The sequence below is a fragment of the Doryrhamphus excisus genome, linkage group LG12, assembly GCF_037039965.1.
Source record: "Doryrhamphus excisus strain RoL-2023G ecotype Guam linkage group LG12, RoL_Dexc_Guam_v1.1, whole genome shotgun sequence".
Classification (NCBI taxonomy): Eukaryota; Metazoa; Chordata; class Actinopteri; order Syngnathiformes; family Syngnathidae; genus Doryrhamphus; species Doryrhamphus excisus.
Window position 1 is genome coordinate 16,314,046 of NC_136368.1, and position 23,364 is coordinate 16,337,409.

The following is a 23,364-nucleotide window of genomic DNA, read 5'->3' on the forward strand; positions in this document are numbered from 1 at the left end:
AAAATATAAGACGTGACGTCATGCACCCTCACTACTTTTCATTATTATAAGACAAAAAAAAACATTAATCCTAATGGGAAGAAAATGAAATAAAAAGCGGTCATGTGATTTTTTTTTTTAAAGAGAACATTGGGAGTCAATTTAGCCATCATGTAGCGTGTCAGCATGACTTGACAAAAGTGGTGGAAAAGAACTGAAATTCCAACTCATTATTCCATCCGTCACACGTTGGAGGGAAGAATATTAATAACCATTAACAATAATATGCAGCATGCAAGGATCAAATTAAATTAAGACTTGGCAATCTCTCCAAATGGGGCACGTTTATGTTGATAACCCTTTTGATCCGAATCGTTCATTCATATTTATACTGAATACAAATCCTATGTCTATGTCATTTTTAATGCAATTATAATATTATTATTTTTAGTGCTTCAAAATCATTATCACTGAATTTTAACTTTTTTAAAATGGGCAGTTCACATTAAAATAATTGCACGTGCTTGCGAAAACACAGTATATATATATTTTTTTTGAAAATTGACAATAATGCATAAGTGCATAATTTTATGATATGCAAAATAAATTTTAAAAAAGGTACGATTCGTGCAAAGCAGTTTTTGAGATGAAAAAAACAGCAAAAAATATTTTCACAGGCCATCTTCAATATTTCCATGAAAGAAATTATCACCTCCTCTACATTTATAGATATCATATAATTCAAATAACATTATGACTAACACGAAATAACAGGTGGTTTGACAATTATTTACCAACCTGCAAAAGAAAGAATGTTATAAAGTTATCATATTGGTAATAAATTAGAATCTGAACAATAAGAGTTGATTCCCAGGCACATTATTTAAAATACGTGCCAGTAGTTTGCGCACAAAAAAATAAAAGCAATTTAAAACCTTCAGCAAAGAAGCCCTCTCTTGGGTTGAAAATGCAAATATTTTTGTATCCAAACTTATAAGACTTCAAAACAACATCTTGTGAAATTTATTCCATTCTTTGAGTGTGTGTGCCATTGCAGTAAGTATCAATGCTTTTCTCTTTTTTGTAGAGAAAAGCACATAAATTACAATTAAAACAGCACGTTGCCAAGTCATCCTTTCTTTCAAATATTAAAAGTATTCACAATTTTACAGGAAGGGATTGTTACAATAAAACGGAGGGAGTGGAAACACAAAATGTTTTAAAGTTTTAAAATCGATTATTCTCTCCCATTTCTTTCTTTCTTATTTTTTTAAAAGCACTTTCTGTTAATATTGTAGACATTTTTTCAATAACTTACAAGAAATAAAAGGGGGTGGGGGTGTCTAAGGTGCACCAGGCATAGCTTAGACTTAAAAGGATTATAGCACAATAACTAAAAAATAAAATAATAAAATCTGAGCCCCTTCCTTACCCCCCCCCCCCCCCCAAAAAAAGAAAGTAAGAATGTTGTAGGCTTCATTTACAATGTGATAAACATTCTGTACAAAATGCAGGTAGTTGACAGGAGCAGGGCTAAAAAAGAGGTAAATATTTGGTTATGTGTTCGTTTGCAGTTTCCAATGATTGAATAATAAATCAGGGGGTGGAGTGGGGGGGGGTCCTTAGATGTGAGTCAGCGGGACCGTCCCGTTCACTCCGGCCGTGGCGCTCTGGTAGTGCGCCGGCAAGGCGTGGAGCCGGCTCTGCATGGCGGGGTCCCCCGGCTCCCCGGTGGGCAAGTACATGCTTATCATCTCCCTCAAGTCCCCGGGACAGGGGCCTCGCTGGTGGGCCGCGGTCACAGGGGGGCTGACGCTCGGTTCGGACTTCACCAGAGAGCCCAGCGTCCCCATGGAGGAGGCGGCGGCAGCGGCGGCGGAGGAAGAGGAGGACGAAGAGGAGGACGAAGAGGAGACAGCGGAGGCTTGGTGCTGCGTGTAGCCGAGGGCGCCGTAACCGGACGGGGACGCGCTCATGTAGCTTTGCGAGTTCGAGATGGGGCTGTACTGGAGCGCGCTCATGTCGTAGCGGTGGACGGGCTGAGGGTTGTGGTGATGGTGGTGGTGCGGGTGTGCGTGGTGGTGATGCGGGTGGTGATGCGGGTGGTGGTGGTTGAGTGCGTGGTGCGCGCCTCCGCCCGGGTGCTGCCCGAAGGCGAGGTGCGCCTCTTGCATCATGGCAGCGGCGGCCGCGGCTGCAGCTACCTGTCCCGGGTAGGCGCCGTTCGCCCAGCCGTTCATGTGAGCGTAGCCAGAGCCGGCGGAGCCGCCGTGAGGCGCCCCCGGGCTCTCCAGCCGCTGGCCCACCGCGGAGGACGCCATGCCTAAGCCGCCGGCTCCGCCGGCTCCGGTGAGCAGTCCACCGGCGAGAGAGTACTTGTCCTTCTTGAGGAGCGTCTTGGTCTTCCGCCTGGGTCTGTACTTGTAATCCGGGTGCTCCTTCATGTGCATGGCCCGCAGCCTCTTGGCCTCGTCGATGAAGGGCCGCTTCTCAGCCTCGGACATCACCTTCCATTCGGCCCCCAGCCGTTTGCTGATCTCCGAGTTGTGCATTTTGGGGTTCTCCTGCGCCATCTTCCTCCGCTGACCGCGGGACCACACCATGAAGGCGTTCATGGGCCTCTTCACCCGTTCCTGGTTCGCCTTGGAGACCGCGTTGGGCCCCGTTTGCCCCCCGGCCGTGTTGGTTTGGGGGCCGGGGGAGTGGAGGTCGGTCTCCATCATCATGCTATACATTCAAGCAGCTTTTCTGGGACAACTTCACCAGCAAGAAAAAAAACACAAAGTTGTTTGAAATGAGCTCACACGGGCGGTGTCAGTAGTTTTCAGTCGACCCCCAAAGTGAAAGTAATATTCCCCCCAAAAATGCTCTCCAATCCGGATGAGGACTGCAGCCGTCGCCCTGCTGCTTCACATCCACTCTGACAAAATGCACATTGGAGACACTCCGAGTTGACAAGTTGCTTGCAGCGGCGGCCATGTGACGCGGCCACTGACAGCACTTAAATGAGGCGCAGGCGGCCAATGAGGAGCCAGCTTGCAGGCTCATTTGCATGTGCAGGGTCAGCTGACTCCAGCAGATGTACAACACATTGGAAGGAGAGGAAGAGGAGGAGGGGGAGACGTGAAACATTTCCAAACCGATAAACAACAACAAAACAGCAAGAACTCTGCATTCATGTTACATGTATGTTTTAAAAATAAGTAAGTTAAGTAACCTTTTCTTACATTTCGCAGTTACAGTTCAGAGGTTAGTTTTGATATATTTTGCTCTGGGCTATATAGTACAAACAATATAAGGCCTGTATCATTTAGGTGTCCAAATGATTGAAAAATCCCAGGATGCTGTGGTACTTTCATATTTTTCATTTAGTAAAAAATGCTAAAATCAATTTAACATTCTAAGAAGTTAACAAAAAAACAGCCTGACTCCAAATTTAAACTTTTTCTACTGTTTTTCTTATGTTTTCTCCAATGAGGGGAGCATGAAGACAAACTGACAACCACCCTTTGTTTGTAAAATACTAAAACAATTCCTACACAAGTTATGCTATGCTATACTATTTTTTTCTTGAGAGTGTGGTATGTTCAGGGGCCAATAAAATATCAGCCTGCAGGGTGCACATATACAGTCTAATAGGTACAGCCATATTAAGGCAGGGTTTTGCAATTCATTTTCAGGGACCCAAAAGTAAATGGGCTAAGTGACAGGATTTGGAATAAAATTCAAGTTTTTGGATGAAAATAATGTGTTTTCATATAGTCATTTCAAGAATACACCTTTGTGATGCACTATAGTGATGAGATATAATGAGATCTCCTTATTACATAAACTGTAAACATTTATGGGCTTCATTTGTTAATTAAGAAAAATCAACCACATCTGGATAATTAAGCCCTGTGTCACACATACAGGCAAATATGGCCTATTCACCAAATTCCAAGAGTATTGAAGAGGAACTTAAAACTGCATGACAATAGCCCCACAGCAATGGGACAAATGCCACTGCCTCGCAGTGCATTCTGGGTCTTGTAGTCTACTATAGGCAAACAGAATGCAATTTTCAGCACAATGTAATGACATCCTATTATGTACTGTATCTATCATAACACATAAAAGTGGACTTTATATATTTAAATTAAGGGTTTGTATGCTTGATATGACCAAATTGGTCACATTTGTTGTTATAATTGTAATTTATCAAAATCTTTCCATAAATCATCATCACAAGAACCTATTTTACCAGATTGTAATATTATCATATCATTTTCCTATGTATTTTAAACTAGCAAAGAGTATATTTGGAATACAGGAAGTGAACAAATGTATTGTAATTGATGTGAAACAGATGGGGATCAGGATTAAACAAGCTTCCTATTGCTTTTTGGAAAAGTGGAACTGTGAATTATACTATGTGATGTTTTCCAATGTTAATTGCATGTTCAAAATAATTAACATAAATAAATCAACTATTAACATTACTATAGATATTTAATTGTACTATCATTTATTTAAACCATTGTTAATACTGATATGAATTCAAAATATATATAAATATGAACATTTTTGGACATACTTCAAATTGTCAGAAGTGATATTAAATAAGGAGATAAATAAGTAGAATCACACCTAATCTTAATCTTTGTTAGAATAAGAGTTGCTGAGCTACTTCCTCTGTTGAACACATGAGATTAACCTTCATGTTCATGGTGACATGCACTCTGCTAAACCTCTTTCACCCTTCTCCCTTCCTTTTCCACAAAAACAAAACCTCTTAACAAACCCTCCATCTCTTTTGGGCACGACTATAGAGCTTTAATACATGCAAAAAAGAAAAAAAAATATTGATCATGTGTGATCGTTTGTGCTGCAAAACATTCACAAAAGTTCATTATTACTCGGAATAAAACGCACAGAATACATTTCCCCTGCAAAAAAAGCAACTGGTTCTATCAAATACACTATGTCCAAAAACACACACAATTCCACCTTTCTTTTAAAAGTCTTTTCACACAGGATGCATAACAAATCCGCAATGAAAAATTCCCCCCCTCACTTACGCGTTTATCCCACGTCCACTCCGCTCCAAGTAGCTTTCTCTCACCCGGCATCCTAAAAAATCTTTAAAAAAAAGACAACCCAAAAAAACCATCAATGCCCCACATAACACACAAGCATGGCCGCAACAAGCTAGAACAGTGCCAAGGATCCGAGCACCCGGTGCCGGTTTAAGAGCCAGCAGCTAGCGCGCACACACACAGACATAAGCACAGACACACGCACACGCTTAAAAAAAAAGATTATTCCAAGTTATCGTTGCTTTCTGGAGGGTAAAAAGGGGGGGACTTGCTGCTAACATAATTGGCAGGGAGGCGTTTTTTTGTGTGTATGGCACAGAACAATAGCGAACAAGTATTCTATTAAATAATACGTTTGTGGCTATCTAGCATGATTAGGCTGCATTGAGAGATGCATTGGTTCTGAGAGGGGGTTTGTGACGAATTCGAGGAGGAGGAAGAGGAGGGGGAATGACTTGGTGAGCAAGCACCCCCCCCCCCCCCCCCCCCCAAAAAAAAACCCATCCATCTCAACACACCCTCCTGAAGAACCATACCCAAATCCAATACCATAGAGGAAGGAGTAAAGGATGCAAAATGATTGAGGTGTGTAGGGGGTTGACTTAGTAAACTAGCCTACATACATGCAATTCAATGCAAAATCAGTTTACATGACCATGCACAGCTTGCCAACATGTGGTAGTGACAGCCATATACACAGCCTGGGGGGGGGGGGGTGTTTTAGACTTGGCAGGTGCCTCACCATGTGGTAACAAGGTGACGGGGAAAGTCCCATAAAAACTATAACAAATGTAAATATAATTTCATGTGTTTCTAGCATTAATATGTTTTTTTTAAATTTCCCCATTGGAAATAATGTACTAAGTAGAAATGATCTGTTCCAGAGTCAAACTGTGGACACCAAAAACTTCACAAGCGTAATGTTTTCAGTTTTAAATCGGACCTATTGTGCTTTTTCCACGTTTCTGAACCATAAATGTAGTTAGCATGTTATATTCTCATGTTAAGCGATGCCAAAGTTTCGGATAATGAGCTTTGCGCATTTGGAAGTAAGCCCTGAAAGAAGTTTGGGATGGCTCAAAACGCTCGGTTTGAAAAGGCGTGGTAAAAAACGTTCCTTTGTGACATCACAGAGGGGCAAATGTTCTTATATATAAAATCTAAGCTTTCCACCAAGCGCTGCTCCACTGTTTACTTGCTAGCAATGCCGCGTTACCTTACACGTTACCGATGCTGTAGAAAAGCTAACACTAAAATGATAAAGCTACCATTGAGAGACATTTTGAAGTAACCTCTTTTCTTGAGAAAATTCAGACTGTCCAGTTTTTACATCTGTATCGGATTCGGGATCCAACACATATGGCTGTATATTAAAAGCAGACATTTTAAAAAATAAATCTGCGTTTATTAACTCCTGTACAGTTAGCGGCACAAACCGGAACTCTTTCCATGCACTGGCAGTGTGACCAACCACAGCTGAGTGGGCGTGCTTGGAGGCGAGCTGTGGGTAGAATACATTAAAACAGACTGTTTTCACGGGAACCACGAAATCCAAAGAAATACAACTGAATAGGTGCAGATTCTGGAAGAAAGAGAATGCTTTATTTAAGTTGTCAACTTGATTGAATGTGGGATCATTTCCCGCTGACACAGGGACGTAATAAGTTTTTTGTATCGTGTAGTGCAAGGGGGTTCGAACATACAGTAATTCACCTCGAAACTATGAAACTATGTATGTCTTAAGTACAGAAATAAACTTTGTAATTAAGACTGCGTCTTATAATACTCTCAATAATAATCATAGTGATACCCTCAGTTCAGAGCTTGGGCAAGGTGTTTGACCAGTCAACAATCTGGTCTCCCAAGGTGCACCTTGGTCCGATCTCTAGTAAACTTAGCCACACCACAACACACCACCTTCCTGGTTCATGTTGTGTACAAAGTGCTCCTTAGCTCAGTTAACCTCTTCAATTGGGGTAGAGTGGGGACCCCAAACTGCCCACTGCACTCAACATGGGAAAAGATGGAGCTTCCCAAAAGCATATTGGGAGAAGGCTGCTACACCACAAGGCACCACAAACAGATGCTCAAACCCGCTGCAGAAACCATCAGCAAGAGGCTCAGCGGCTGGACCTGAATGCGCAAGGACCTTTGCCAAGGGCAGGACAAAAGGCAAGATGTATGACCGATTCATGATATTGGGTTCACAACTACGAGATAAGAAGATATTTTAACATGAATGTCAAGAAAACTACAATGACAAAATATAGGACTGACCAAACTGACCAGACTTTTATATAACTGAGCCACAAAAAGTGCATTATATATTGAAATGTTTTATAACTTTGCATGTATGTCCACAAACAAAAATAGAAACAAAGGCAAAAAAACACTGAAATAATGACAGTAGTTTTAGCTGCTACTACTAATCATTTGCTATGTTAATGTGTAGTTATATAAAGACATTGTGTTTTGATCTGTCAAATCCTAAGTAACTTTGATCAAATGTAGAATTACTACAGTTTCTGCTTCTGTTGAACTGTGGCAAAAAAAAAAAAAACGTCACAAGAGAGTGACGCTGGAAATGGTGAGTGCAGGTATAATTGCAAGGTTTATAGTGTGCACAAAGCACTTAATGTTCGATTCCAATCCTACCTCACTCACTGCCATTTCATGTTACGTGTGTTAGCATTCACAGTAGTGATGCCAGTAATCTGATAGACTTCAGGCTTCCTTCTTCCCACAGCTTTTCTGTTTTTTCTTTCTGTTTTTGCTTTTCTAAACCAGAAATATCGTCACCCCTATTGACTGTTGAAGCAGAACACAGGGGATTTATGGGGCACTCACCTCACAAAGCCCGAAAAACACTGGACATTACAGGCAGAGCAAGGACCAGAGACAACAAGACCGGTCAACTCTTCAGCACCTTCTGATCAACCGATGCTGGGTCAGGTGAGCGACCGTGTCTGATGTTGCAAAACCCGAAACCCGCTATATGAATTTTAGCAATGAAATGATTATTTTTGGGCTGCAGGGCGGTCGAGTGGTTAGCGTGCAGACCTCACAGCTAGGAGACCACCCTCGGCCATCTCTGTGTGGAGTTTGCATGTTCTCCTCGTGCATGTGTGGGTTTTCTCCGGGTACTCCGGTTTCCTCCCACATTCCAAAAACATGCTAGGTTAATTGGCGACTCCAAATTGTCCATAGGTATGAATGAGAGTGTGAATGGTTGTTTGTCTATATGTGCCCTGTGATTGGCTGGCCACCAGTCCAGGGTGTACCCTGCTTCTCACCCGAAGACAGCTGGGATAGGCTCCAGCACCCCCCGCGACCCTCGTGAGGAATGATTATTTTTAATTATATATTTTTTACATTATTCTTTTTCTCCCAGGAACTTCCGAAGCTTCCCTCCTTCCTCTCATTTCCTTAAAAGAGACCAACACAGAGTAACAACATGGCTACCACTGGAACTAGTTTGGGTTTGCGGCAGCAGGTGTGAAACAAGTGACTGCAAGCTGCAGTTTGTCTGAAGCCTATTGCAACAAAAGGCAGCATCACAACAAACTTTGTGCTATTGTAGACTGTGTCGGTGTACCTAATAAAAAGGAAGGCATGTGTTGAACAACAAAGAACACAATGTTATTTTCCATCAGTGCGGTACACACTACATCCTGTAGTAAAAAATCTGAATGGATAGACAAGATGTCAAAACATCCAATTCAGCATTATTTACAAGACACCCGTCACGCAACTGCCGTGTCGGGATAAACTTGCACGCGTGGACGTGATGTGTGCCAGACGCCCCGACTTGGCACGTCCTCACTAAGCCAAGCGGTAACCTCAAACTGCCAAAGCAAGAAGGTGTGTGCGCGCCTTTCGACAGCGCCATTCAAAATCTGGGCCACTCTTGTCTACGAGCAATTTGTTCTTTTGTCACTCGCTATTTTTATCTCCTTGCTGCCTTTCCTGAGAGCGCATATATGAGAGCTTGATGGAGTGGAGTGGTGAGTCAGAGGCAGGATGACACCACCACCACAAGGAAGAAGAAGCGGAGATACAAAGAGGGGAGGGAAGAGGACCAGGGAGGCCAGTGTCAATCCGGCGGCAAACAGCAGTGGATAATCATGGTCTTTAGGAAAACACTGTGTCCATAATGCTATTACCCGGGATTACCTACTCCAGCAGCGAAGGCAAGACTCTCTCCACAATATGCCACAGACCTTTCAGATAATCATCTTATCACAGTTGACAAACCCATAAGAAACATCCCATTATTATTCCACAAAGGAGGGGACGGGGGTATGTTTGGCCGAAGACATAAATAAGCCCAAATTAAAGTGGAACCTCGAAAGCAGAACACCCTTTTGTGGGGAATATATATGGGCTCTAAAGTTGCACAAAACAACACGAGTTTGACGCAAAATGCCAGTGTACTTTACAAGACCACAATTCAACGGACATGACACGCTTTTTTGTTGGCTTTTTGGAGATACTTCCTCCGAATAAAGTAAGAAAAGAATAACACGAGAAGTGAGTAACTGCCCCCACTTTGACCTTCACTACCTATTTATGGGGGTTGATTTATGGTGGAACACAAAATGAATGCCCCTGAGGTCCAAAACTTAAGAATTCAACCAACCAACTAATCTTTTTTTGAGGGAGAATCTTTTTGCTAAGCTAAAGAATGTGAACCATCACCATGAATATCATAAAAAAAGATTCCATCATAGTTCATGAGATGTCAGTTCAGTGCAGATAAATTGCACACACTTTCATTTATGATACTTGTCAATGCAGGTTGCTATATGGTGGAACCCAAGACAAAATTCAAAGGATTCAAACTGTCACACATGATGCCCTGCCTGACCACAGTGGACCTTACGAGACATCAGTTCTAATAATGCTGCACGTTGTACTTATTCTTTCACTTTTTATGTTTTTTTTGCAACTCCAAATGCAACAAATGGTGTTAAGGGAGGAAGTACTGTATAAGAATAAGAAGAATACAGTAGTTATTGTAGTGATGGGCAGTGAGGTTCATGGCTGGAGAGGCACTGACTTATCCTCACGGGGTTGCTGGAGCCTAGTCCAGCTGTCTTCGGGCGAGAGATGGGGTACACCCTGGACTGATGGCCAGCCAATCACAGGGCACATATAGACAAACAACCATTCACACAAATTGGAGTCACCAATTAACCTAGCATGTTTTTGGGATGTGGGAATGTTGGAATATGGCATGCAAACTCCACACAGAGATGGCCGAGAGCGGGGTTTGAACTCGGGTCTCCTAGCTCCTAGTCTGTGCTAGACTGCTGTGCAGTCCCGTTAATAGAGCAGTACTTCCCAAATAGTGGGGCGTGCCCCATGGTGGGGCTTTTTTGCTAAAAAAAAAAAACTTTGATTTGCTGTGACCAGTCACTAAATGGTGGAACGTACTTTTAGCGGATTTTGAGGAAACTTATGAGGAACATACACCTCTAAAATTAATATCAGCTACCCATTTATGTGATCCGCTACACAGTAGAAATTCAACCATCCTTAAAGTCGAAAGTTATGAATTACAAATTCAGTAAAAAAAAAAAAGCACCTCTGTAAAATTTAAACAGATGTACATTAGCATGCAAGATACACTCCCAATCTGACAATTACATGAAAAGAGTTTACCTCTCCGGTTATCAATTAGCCATATAACCCCCTCCCCGTCAGTGACAGGCAGAAGCAGAAACTGGTAGGTGCTAATAGCATCGCCACGGTGATGGAGTGAAAAAGTAAGAAGAAGGAGGAGGGTGCAAGTCATCTGTGGCTAACACATCTCTAATTAGAGCTCGCAGTCAGTCATTACTGATGTAATAGGGTGTAACACTAATGGCTATCAGGCCAAGCCCCTACAAACAACACAGGAGGAGGAGGTGGCTAGGTCACAGCCCATTAGCGGGAAGTCTTTTCTTTTCTTTTTTTTTTTCGATGATGGCAAAATTCTCTCATGTTAGTCCAATATAAAGACGTACAAGAAAACAGTAGCCTAACAGGCACAACAAACCACTTTGGCACTTACACTTAGCAAAAGATGCACCCTGCACCCTGAATCCCATTCACTGCTAGAACACTACTTATTTTTATACACTGAATTGCACAACAGCAAGGTAAGCATCATACACACAAGTAAGATGGCAGCATTATACACTAAATTCAATTGATATTTAACTCCTGTTTGGGGCTGCACGGCGGTGGAGTGGTTAGCGCGCAGGCCACACAGCTAGGAGCTACAGGGTTCAATTCCACCCTCGGCCATCTCTGTGTGGAGTTTGCATGTTCTCCCCGTGCATGCGTGGGTTTTTTCTGGGTACTCCGGTTTCCTCCCACATTCCAAAAACATGCTAGGTTAATTGGCGACTCCAAATTGTCCATAGGTATGAATGTGAGTGTGAATGGTTGTTTGTCTATATGTGCCGTGTGATTGGCTGGCCACCAGTCCAGGGTGTATACCGCCTCTCGCCCGAAGATCCTCAGTGCCTCCCAGCCATGAACCTCACTGCCCATCACTACAATAACTACTGTATTCTTCTTATTCTTATACAGTACTTCCTCCCTTAACACCATTTGTTGCATTTGGAGTTGCAAAAAAACATAAAAAGTGAAAGAATAAATGAAAGAAAAAGTGAAAGAAAAAGTGAATAATAAGTACAATATCCAAATTGTCCATAGGTATGAATGTGAGTGTGAATGGTTGTTTGTCTAAATGTGCCCTGTGATTGGCTGACGACCAGTCCATGGTGTACCTCACCTCTCGTCCGAAGACAGCTGGGATAGGCTCCAGCACCCCCAGCAACCCTCGTGAGAATAAGTAGTAGAAAATGAATGAACTCCTATTTTGTTGTGGAACCTCTAAGGTCCAAAATGATCCTTTCCTGATTTCCTTTAGAAATACTGGTAACAGCAATAATCGATTCCAGGGTCACAATACGACTACATTAAATAAGATAATAATAAGAAATTAGTGGACATTGGTCCGATATCAGTAGAAAAATGAGTATCTGATTATCTACAAGTTCCAATACAAGCATCTCATGCACAATTTTCCAACTGGGGGCACAGAACTAGGAAAGTTTAATACAACCAACCTCATCACGCATTTGAAGCTGTCATTTCAAAAATCACTTTGATGGTCCTATTGGTTGGGCTGCCTTTTCTTTTAATAAAACAATGGAGCTCCAGTGTGTGCAGGGGTGTCAACCGGCACATAGCTATGTGGAGAACTTTCAGGGGGCAATCCCTCATGATAATATGATGGTAATATCTGTTTTTTTTTAAACAGGACAACACTGTGGTTCACAATACCCGTCTGACAACAGCCTTCTTCCAGCGGCAAGGGAAGTTTACAAAAACGACTTCAATTCCAGACAGTGGATGCCCTCATCTTCACCATGCTGGAGCAACATTCCCACTAGCCTTCTGGAAACACTGGCAGGAAGCATGAGTCAATTTTGGAAATGTTATATCTTTATTATTTAATTTGATATGTTCTATTTTTTTTCTGTTTTTTGACCTACGTATGGTAACAGCATGAACATTTGCAATAAATTACTTAAACAATGTTTATACTTATTTTTGAAGCTCTACTGAAAACCTCAGTTCAAAATGTGAATTTTTGCAATTTTTAGTTTGAGTGTATAGTGGAATGGACAATTAGGAACACAATGGGAACACTCCATTCATTCGTTCACTTGGTTGCAACCAGCAGAGGTGCCGCTGATTAAGTCGAAAGGAGTGTGCTATCTAAAGAAGTGGACGAACGTGATGTCAGCTACGTGGAAGTTGAATAAATCCATGTAAAGGAACAACCCCTCCAGGCAGCACGGCTTTCATGGAAATAGGAGTTCAGAACAATGAAAGAGACTTTCCAATTGCAATAAAAACATTATAATTGCTGACTAAACCGGTTGTTTGCAGCTTTGCTTCATTGTGCGACATAAGCTACATTGTGTACTTTTGCTAACAACATTATCATCAGCTTGGCCTTTAAGGAAGCTGCAGGACCTCAGAGAAAGAGTAAAGAGTGTCTTAGAAGCCAGGTTGGGATTCTCCTCAGTTGTCAAACTTACCAGAATGTGAAAGAAGGTCATCATCCCCGGGAGGCGCCTCCAAAGTCAAAGCCCACCTTCCTTTCACGTGCCCTTTAGCTTGCCCTATCAAGACTGAACACACACCTGTGCCTCCGCCATCTTTGTCCCCCTGGTGCAGGAACTTTCTGCATGAAAAAAGAAGAAAAAAAAAAAAGCTCATCTTTTAGTCTCTGCAGCAACGCTTTACTGAATTTTGTATGAATTAGTTAAACAATGAAACAGAAATGGCATCGTTAGCAGATAAGGCAGGTAATATGTGTATTAGAGCTTCCAGTCAGTTTGTAAATGTGTGTGTGTGTGTGTGTGTGTGTGTGTGTGTGTGGTGCAGCACAGATGCATATCCAATTGGCTGCAGCACAATAACACACTATTCTTATGTTAATCAAGGAGGCCATTAATGTTTACATTGGCAAAATCAGGCCTTCCAAAGGACTACCATTCAATTCTTGCTAAACAGGCATAATTAGTTCCCTCTTAAAGCCATATTCCATTAACTCACAGGTGACTCCATCCCAGTTTCATCAAATTTCCTCTCTCGTTTTGCATGATAATGCAATTTAAAAGCAAATGACATATTCAGAGCACTTGCAGAGGCAGAGCACCTATGGGGAGAAAATATGTTTTTTTTCTTAAATGGATCTTTATACTTAAAAGTGTTGTCCATAATTCTGTGTGTGACTTGTTCACTGGGTTATAAATGGCTTATTAAAGATTAGCCAGTTTGAAATCCATTGAAGTTTTTGTGATCACGCCTGAGACAAATCGGCCACTTCATAGGGACAAGTAAATACATCTAATTCTGTCTTTAGAGAAGTAGACATTTAACAATATATTTATTATTTTATTACCATAGAACCAGAAAAGTAAACTATAGAAAAGGGTCTGGCTGTGCATTGCAATTAAAGTATCTGTTTTCAAAGTATGGCACAGTGGTCCTCCAGTCAGACATCATAATACAACAAGGACCTCACCAAATCCCTGAAAAACTGCTTTTCTGGAGCCTCTGTCATCGTAGAGACTAAAAACTATACAATTCACTTTTAAAATTCACTAAAGTTGGCTTGTGCAGAAACCGGATGGTTGGCAGTTAAAACCCAGCACCTTCCATCCCAGTCACTGTTGTTGTGTCCTTGGGCATTGTCAGCTGAGGCTACAATATTAATTATGGTGTGTGACTGTGCATGAATGGATAATGAATTATCAGTATAATGTGCTTTGGGTGTCTTGAAAGGTGCTGTATATATACAGTTAATTATCATTTATCAAGTTAACTTGGGTTTGAAAAACAAGTGTTATTTATTTTTGTCAAGCTGCTGCACCTCTTCTGGAGTCTGCCATTCAGGAGAGGCCCACCTCATGCTTTGAAAACCCCTGATTTCCAGCATAAAATAAATTATATTATTATTATTAGTGAGATCACCTAAATAACACATTAGGAGCAGTGGAAAAAAAACAAAAACAAAGCAGTTTTACAATGTTTTTGTTGGCGTTTATCTGTTTGTGTTGAAAATAACTAGAAAAATCTTGAATTGATTTGGATGAAATTTTGTAAATAAGACATGGACGAACTGATTATATTTCAGAGGTGATCAGGATCACCATCCATCCATCCATCCATCCATCTTCCTCTGCTTATCACGTTTCAGTTTCAGTAGGGAAGCCCTACGGCCTTTTCCCAGCTGGGCATGCCCATCCAGATCCAGGATTTTTTTTTTCTGAAGGATACTTACATTTTGTCATTTGTGCATATAACTACACCAAAAACCGTCAGAGCACTTGGGAAAAAATGCTGTACAAATTTCTAGATTCTACAAAATATCAAAGTATGACCCAAAAAATTGAGAATTATAATTTTGGCGTGATTCACAAGTATGGTGTTTGGCAGATTACAATATATCTGACAGTGTTCATTATCTCTGCAATGGCAGAATCTTTGCGAATGTACCATGTTGTGCCACATGTGTGTGTTTTTTCCTGCATCATAACAGGCGAACCTGAACGCATCTAATCTCGGCCTTTAATAGTCATGTTGTCACTCTGTGGGAAGCACACTTATGATTTATATAGGTAGGCAAGCTTCACATGTGTTGCAAGTGCACGTGCACACACACACACACACACACACACAATGTAATGGATAGGAGCCGGCTGAGGGCGTCTGTCAGGGGCGACTGTTCTAATCAGAGCAGTGGGGAGAGAGATAAAGGAGAAAATAATGAGTGTGGCATCGGGCCTTTCATAGCGCAACAAAAGGCCACGGGATCAGATAGACACACACAATGTGGAGAGGAGGAGGAGAGGAAAAGGGGAGAAAGGGAGTGAGAGGGAGGAGAATATGTGTGTGTGTGTGTGTGTGTGAGCAGCGTTTGCTAATAAGCCGTCCCGCACTGTAACAGTTTTAGGAAATGTAAGCTTACTTTGATGGTGCTAAATGATGGCCGTTTCCATAGCAATGTGGACGCCTATCCTCGCCATTCTCACATTTCCAGTAAAAATACCACCCGCCGATTAGTGCTGCTTCATTTACGGCCTTGTGGGATAATTTCATCCTTTGATTATTAATGCCTAATTTCCCGAGATTACACCTCTTGGATTATTAATGCCTAATTTAGCACTGATGACTCTCCGTCATTAGACAGTGCCCAAACAACGGCAGTGGTCTGTGCACATACACATGCAGGAACACACACACACACACACACAGAGAGAGTCAGATAATGACAGAGTTCATAGGAGGCTTCTGCGTGTGTTAAGTTGATTGCCACCTTTTCCGGAAAAAAAAGCCAAAACTCCCATCAAACTTTAAAATTAAAAGAAATACTAATTAGAAACTGCAAGCAAGGAGAAATGAGCAGGCAGACTGCGAACAGAAAATCCTATTCACAAACTTAATGAGCTTGTCGAAAGCTGAATAATTGATTTCTAATTCTAGCCTGCAGCTGTTGACCCAACCAGCGAGTGTTCCCCCCCCCCCCATTGAATGGAGCCGAAAATATGTCGTCGCGCTCCGACTTGGCACTGTCGGCTCTGCGGCGCCGTTAACCAAACCCTGTCACGCCTACGTCACACTTTAAAGGGTTTTATATTGGCGACGGATGTAAAGTTTTGACAGTTAAAGCCTTGATCTCAAAACATACACATGATCCGTTTAATGGCTTCATCCTCCCTCGGATTATTAGTTTCACGTTAGTAGTAGAACCTGAAAAGTTGAACACAACCTGCTCCGGAATGCTTTTCCCATAGGAAATAACAAGAATTGTCAAAATAATTAGCTGTACCCTAGTACCTTGACGTTACTATCCTGCAAAATGTACATCATTTGGACTTTGACTGAAGATTTTGAGGAAAAATTGGCCTCTAACAAGTGCAACTCGGTAGATCTCCTTTTTAGCCAACATGAAAGGATCAAAGGATTTGTGACACCTTCCACAAGGATGACATCCTTCGGTAAGAGGGAATAAAGAATAATGTTACACCGAGGAAAAAAACACAACAACTGGAAACTACCGTTCAAGGCCGCTTTGAACACTCCAGTCAAAACAAGACAGGCAAACAAAGAGTGGCGGATGTTGCGTTTCTATACTTAACAAAGTGTATTAGAGAGGAGATTGAGGGCAGCAAGAAAACAGAGATACCGCTCTGTAGATCACTCACTGTAAATCATTCCAGGGTTGTTGTTGTTGTAGACCTAATTACATCCAAGTGGAGACTAAGGGCGGCAAGATCTCATTAGGTTCATAGTTTTTATTCGCAAAGACACCCGGAGGGTTATAATTGTGAGACAATTGACAGTTATTCCATAAGAGGGAGGAGGGAGGAGCCTCAACAGGAAGGAAAGAATGTCACCATACATTTGTCACTTAAAGTAACTTTTTAGTAGTTTTTAGTAGTCTTTTTTCCATAATAACATCATAACTTATTCATTTGTTCATTTTCTACCGTTTATCCTCACAAGGGTCATGAGCATGCTGGAGCCTATCCCAGCAGTCACCCCGGACTGGTCGCCAGCCCATCACAGGGCACATATAGACAAACAACCATTCACACTCACATTCATACCTATGGACAATTTGGAGTCGCCAATTAACCTAGCATGTTTTTGGAATGTGGGAAGAAACCGGAGTGCACACAAGGGGAGAACATGCAAAACTTGCAAACTCCACACAGAGATGGCCGAGGGTGGAATTGAACTCGGGTCTCCTAGCTGAGAGGTGCGGTACATTTTTCATCAAAATAGCAGAAATGCTAAAACGTTGTGTTGCTGACGGATGTTCATAGTATCCAAGTGATATTGAAATCCCAATTAACCGAGCATGTTTTTTGGAATGTGGAGGAAACCGGAGTACCCGTAGAAAACCCCCGCATGCACAGGGAGAACATCATAACTTATTACGCTAAATTAAGAATGTTTAAAAAATGTACTACGCTACCTCAATTCTGTCTGTTCACGTGGAAGAAAATGTTCTGTGACATATGAGGAGCCGAGTTCAAGTTTATTGAACTATATATACTAATATACTAATATACTATATATACTATACTACTACTACTATATATTGTTTATTTTTTTATATTGTGTATTTTGTAGTGCTTAACTGATTCTGTACTCTTGCTGCTGTGCAATGCAAATTTCCCCACTGAGGGACAAATAAAGACATATCTTATCTTATCTTATCTTGCAATTAAAATGAACATTTTGCCTTTTTTTCTTTTTATTAACAACAGTGGTTAAAGTTAGGGTTAGGTACTGTAATGGAGGTGCTCCTCACATTCCAATGTACTATATCCCACCCTTTTCCTGCTTAGCCATAGCTCCTCGGAGACTTTGCGTATGTACATATGTCGTATGTGTGCTCACATTACGGGCATGTGTCTGTGCACGAGCCGTAAGTGAGTGACAGACATTAACACCACATTTCAATTTTCAATATAACAAAGTTGTTTTTAGACTTATATGAAAGTTAAAAATGTTAAAAAGTGAACAGGTACATTGTTTTGAAGCCCAGTGCATTGTCATACTTGAATTTCACAGATTAAAAGTAAACCACATTTGGCAACCCAAACTATATTTTCTGTTTGATTGAAAAAATAAAGAGCACAACTGATATTAATGTTCTTTAACAAACCAAAGCGGTTAAAGAGCCCTTTGTTTAAACAAAGAAGAAAAAAAAACTCATTGGTGTCATCAAGCTGATTTTCTCACGGAGGAGCTTGTTGGTGTTGTGTGTCCCTTTCCCAGGAGCGTCCCATGCAGGCCTACTGTCTCCTTGGAACAAAACCAGGGCAAATAGCCCTGAAATGTATCATATAATGATTCAGACTTAATGACTGTGGCTTGGGGGGTAAAAAGACAGGCCTTGATAGCCTCTGATGTAAACGCTGTGTGCTGGAATGACGCCACTTTATTATAGACGCAACATTTCCTGCAGAATTTGGACATTTCTTGAGGTCCTCACTCATTCCTAACTTACCTGTGTTCACCTGACTGACAGAAAGCACCAATTCCCTTCTACGTTGTTTTCCCCCTCCCTTGGGATCTGTTGATTAAGACATTAAAAATACATAGGGCTCAGTTTAAGAGGGGTTTGGTGGCACAGTGGTATATATTTCTGTTCATTTTTTTTTTTTAGCTACCATCACCAACAACCAGGACTAGGCCTCTCCCACTCCTATGTAGTAGTGACTGATCTGGTAGAATATGATAGCACGAGGCCTGTCACAGCAATAATTAGGCCTATTTTCCGTGAGGTCATCTTACAGGGACGCTGGGCGGCTGTGGTTTGCACACTGGGAGCTCTGTGCTGGCCACCACTGCCCCAGGATATGTTGGCCAACACGCATGGTTGACTAAGTTATATTATACAATTACATATATTACTCTAACAATAATTGTAATATTTTTTTAAAGGAATGTAATACAGACCCGGTTTACTGGCCAATATGCAAAAAATATATATATCAGATCATATATCAGTGTTTTTTCATGCCAGTATTGATATCATATAACACCGTGTTCCACAAAACAACATAGCATGCTAGATCAGTATTGTACATCAGATCGGTATTTATTTTTTGGAAAGTTTTGTTGCCGATGGTATTAACAAAAACGTACAAAAGTGAGTGTTTGTAGCCTTGTAGCTCAGCCACGTAGTAACACAAACCTCACAACTTTCTCCGTGGCTAAACTCTAAGTTAGAGTGTGGAATGTTAAAAAAAAAAATATATATATATATATATATTTTGCAAATGGTAATGCTAGCATACTAATTGTTAACATGTTAGCATTTTAACAAATTTACTCATGTCTAAATGCAAATACACACCTGGCATGATGTTGGGAAACCATAGAACTGCTTTGGCACTATCGGTACTTTTTGCTGCCATGATAAGTGCTACCATGCTAACTGTTAGCATTTTAGCTAATTTACTCATGTCTAAATGCAAATACACAACACATGATGTTGGGACACGATGGAACTGCCTTGGCACTATCGGTACTTTTTGCTGCCATGCTAGGTGCTACCATACTAACTGTTAGCATTTTTGCTAATTTACTCATGTCTAAATGCAAATACACAATACATGATGTTGGGACACAATAGAACTGCCTTGGCACTATCGGTACTTTTTGCTGCCATGCTAAGTGCTACCATGCTAACTGTTAGCATTTTAGCTAATTTACTCATGTCTAAATGCAAATACACAATACATGATGTTGGGACACGATAGAACTGCCTTGGCACTATCGGTACTTTTTGCTGTCATGCTAGGTGCTACCATGCTAACTGTTAGCATTTTTGCTAATTTACTCATGTCTAAATGCAAATACACAATACATGATGTTGGGACACGATAGAACTGCCTTGGCACTATCGGTACTTTTTGCTGCCATGCTAGGTGCTACCATGCTAACTGTTAGCATTTTAGCTAATTTACTGATGTCTAAGTGCAAATACATGCATGGCATGATTTAGGGACACTATTGATCTGTCTTGGCACTTTCGGTACTTTGTGTTATCTTTCTAGGTGCTAGCATGCCAATTGTTAGCATGTTAGCATTTTAGTTAATTTACTCATGTCTAAATGTAAATACACACATGGCATGATATTGGGACACTATAGAATACCTTGGCAATATTAGTACTTTTTGTTATCTTTCTAGGTGCTACCATACTGACTATTAGCATTTTAGCTAATTTCCTTGCATCTAAAGGCTAATACAGACATGGCATGATGCAGGGTCGTTATAGGACAGCCTTGGCACTTGTAGTAAGTGCCACAGTGATGAGCGCTATCTTGCTAGCATGCTAACAGTTAGCATGTTAGCATTTTTGCTCAGTTCCTCATGGACTTACTTGTCGGTATGGCAAAGCATGCCAGCAGACGCCCGAGGTTAAGACACAGGCCATCTCCATGGCCATCAAAATTTCCGCAGGATTTGCCTATACATATATATACAATATATATACAATATATGTTCAATGTCAGACATGTTTGCTGGAAGATCAAACTGTGCTTTGTTATGACTATTTGCTGGCTTCAAAACCATGTTTCTCCAATGGCGTTTCCACATCAACAGGTTTTGATTAACACAGAATACATCCTTGGACGTGATAAAGTCCCGATATGGTCCGTCAATTGTCTGAGGTCAGTTCACAGAGTTGGAAACAATCAGGCAAACAATGTAGACATTTTATGGGCCGTGCATCAGGTTTGTGATTGTGTGTGTGCTCACAAGTGAATGCAGCGTTTAGCTGGCGGGGTGAAAAGAATACAGTAGTAGGCCTTGTAACCCAGCCCTGCCCTCCAACCCCCCCAGCCTCGCTGTCACTGGCCATGTGTAATGTGTAATAGGCACTGACAGTCGTGGTGCAGGTCACTAACCCCATGGCCCTGTCTAATTGAGGCTAAGGATCCAGCCTTGTCCTGACATCTATAATTAAGCACATCATCTGTGGCCGTATGAAAGATTCAGCTCGACGGGGAGTGGCCGACACACGATCACGCCACAATGGCCGTTTGCTGCTCATGTGGATAAACTGTTGAACGCCACAGAGAGAACAATTAGAAGCTGTCTTGTATTTATTTAAGACACATTTTATCCAAGAGGAGACTGACTGCATCAAGAAAACGGTGCAGCGAAGTGGAAAATATGGAGCATACCACTGTAATTGCTTCTAGGTTTGTGGTTGTTTTGGACTTCATTTTATCTGAGAGGAGATTGAGGGCAAAAAGGGAGTGATGTAGCAAAATGGAGACAGTGGCATAAACCACTGTAAATCTTGTAGCTCTGGCTGCACGGCGGACGAGTGGTTAGCGCTCAGACCTCACAGCTAGGAGACCAGGGTTCAATTCCACCCTCGGCCATCTCTGTGTGGAGTTTGCATGTTCTCCCTGTGCATGCGTGGGTTTTCTCCGGGTACTCCGGTTTCCTCCCACATTCCAAAAACATGCTAGGTTAATTGGTGACTCCAAATTGTCCATAGGTATGAATGTGAGTGTGAATGGTTGTTTGTCTATATGTGCCCTGTGATTGGCTGGTGACCAGTCCAGGGTGTACCCCGCCTCTCGCCCAAAGACAGCTGGGATAGGCTCCAGCACCCCCGCGACCCTCGTGAGGAAAAGTGGTAGAAAATGAATGAATCTCTGCTCTGCCGTCATGTTAGTGGGAGGTTTGTATCCGAGGAAAACTCTCCTTGGTTCCCTTCCTCCATCACAGTTCAGTTTTCCAGAGTCTATATTTCGCAGAATTTCATAAGTGCAATTTTAGTACTTTTTCAAAACTATTTTACAGTGTAAGAATGCTGTTACAGGCTGAGCGTGGCCCTTTAAGAAGAATTGCATTGTGGGAAATTCAGTGTTGTCTTCTGCATCCTGATTGGTCTTCCATAACCACAACATTTTCCTGTTGTGGTTATGGCTAGCTAGCTACAAGGTACTGTATTGGCGGGCAACTGTTGCTCTGCTGCATGGCCACCCTTTGACAAAACCCACAACGCAGACAAACGCAGACCAAAGGAACACAGAAGCTACGTGGCCGGTGTCTGGACTCCCGGACACGTCGAATCAAGGCAAGCCACGTTCCTGGACCAAATGAATCTTTGGTTCATGAGTACGACGTGGGGAGATAGTTACATGACAGCAGATGCAAAAGGCTTCAACAAGGACATTAAAACGCCACAGCCAAATGGCAAACAGCCACGGTCAGTGAGTCAATAATGTCTTGTATCCAACTCCGCAGGGTGCTCATTAAAATTAAAACGAAATTTGAACTTTGAAATTGTTTACACAAGAGAGAAATGTGAGGAGAAAAAAAATTAACAACATTTATTGGGCAGTGGTTATACAGCGCTGCAATTGGCTGGCAACCAGTCCAGGGTGTTACTCTTGCCCAAAGACAGCTGGGATAGGCTCCAGCACCCCTGCGACCCTCGTGAGGAAAAGTGGTATAAAATGAATGAATGACTGAATGGTGATACAGCGCTGCAATTGGCTGGCAACCAGTCCAGGGTGTTACTCTTGCCCAAAGACAGCTGGGATAGGCTCCAGCACCCCTGCGACCCTCGTGAGGAAAAGTGGTATAAAATGAATGAATGACTGAATGGTGATACAGCGCTGCAATTGGCTGGCAACCAGTCCAGGGTGTTACTCTTGCCCAAAGACAGCTGGGATAGGCTCCAGCACCCCTGCGACCCTCGTGAGGAAAAGTGGTATAAAATGAATGAATGACTGAATGGTGATACAGCGCTGTAATTGGCTGGCGACCAGTCCAGGGTGTTACCCGCCTCTCACCCAAAGACAGCTGGGATAGGCTCCAGCACCCCTGCAACACTTGTGAGGAAAAGCGGTCGAAAATGAATGAATGAATGAATGGTGACATAACGCTGCAATTGGCTGGCGACCAGTCCAGGGTGTACCCTGCCTCTCCTCTGAAGACAGCTGGGATAGGCTCCAGCATGCCCACGACCCTAGTGAAGATAAAGGGCATAGAAAATAGATGGATGGATAGGTTTTACAAAGTTAAAAACATAGATAATGATGGTAAACAAATACATTTTGCTATTTTGTGGATTTCTTTATTGCAGGCTGTTTTGGGAACCTTTCCCTCGCAATAAACGAGGGAACACTATACATCAATAATATATTGTTTTGTTGTGGCTCTCAAGGTTGCTTACACCCTCCTT

At 41.9% G+C, this 23,364-nt stretch overlaps 2 protein-coding genes across 3 annotated transcripts in view; one reads left to right on the top strand and one right to left on the bottom strand.

The window, feature by feature from the left end:
* The window catches only part of spryd7b (SPRY domain containing 7b), a 168,468-nt gene that overhangs the window by 127,809 nt on the left and 17,295 nt on the right, over nucleotides 1–23,364 (top strand). The gene's annotated exons all lie outside the window — the stretch shown is intronic.
* Nucleotides 1–23,364, bottom strand: part of sox1a (SRY-box transcription factor 1a) — a 93,541-nt gene that overhangs the window by 10,195 nt on the left and 59,982 nt on the right. The window contains exons 2-3 of one of the 2 annotated variants that reach the window (XM_078795141.1): nucleotides 13,160–13,305; nucleotides 987–2,736 (exon numbers count right to left, since the gene is read on the bottom strand). In XM_078795141.1, coding sequence (XP_078651267.1) covers nucleotides 1,602–2,714 — 1,113 coding nt within the window. In that variant the 5' untranslated portion in view covers nucleotides 2,715–2,736; nucleotides 13,160–13,305 and the 3' untranslated portion in view covers nucleotides 987–1,601. Of the gene's footprint in view, nucleotides 1–986; nucleotides 2,737–13,159; nucleotides 13,306–23,364 lie in introns of those variants that run through there. The other variant, XR_013629554.1, reaches the window with a different exon arrangement.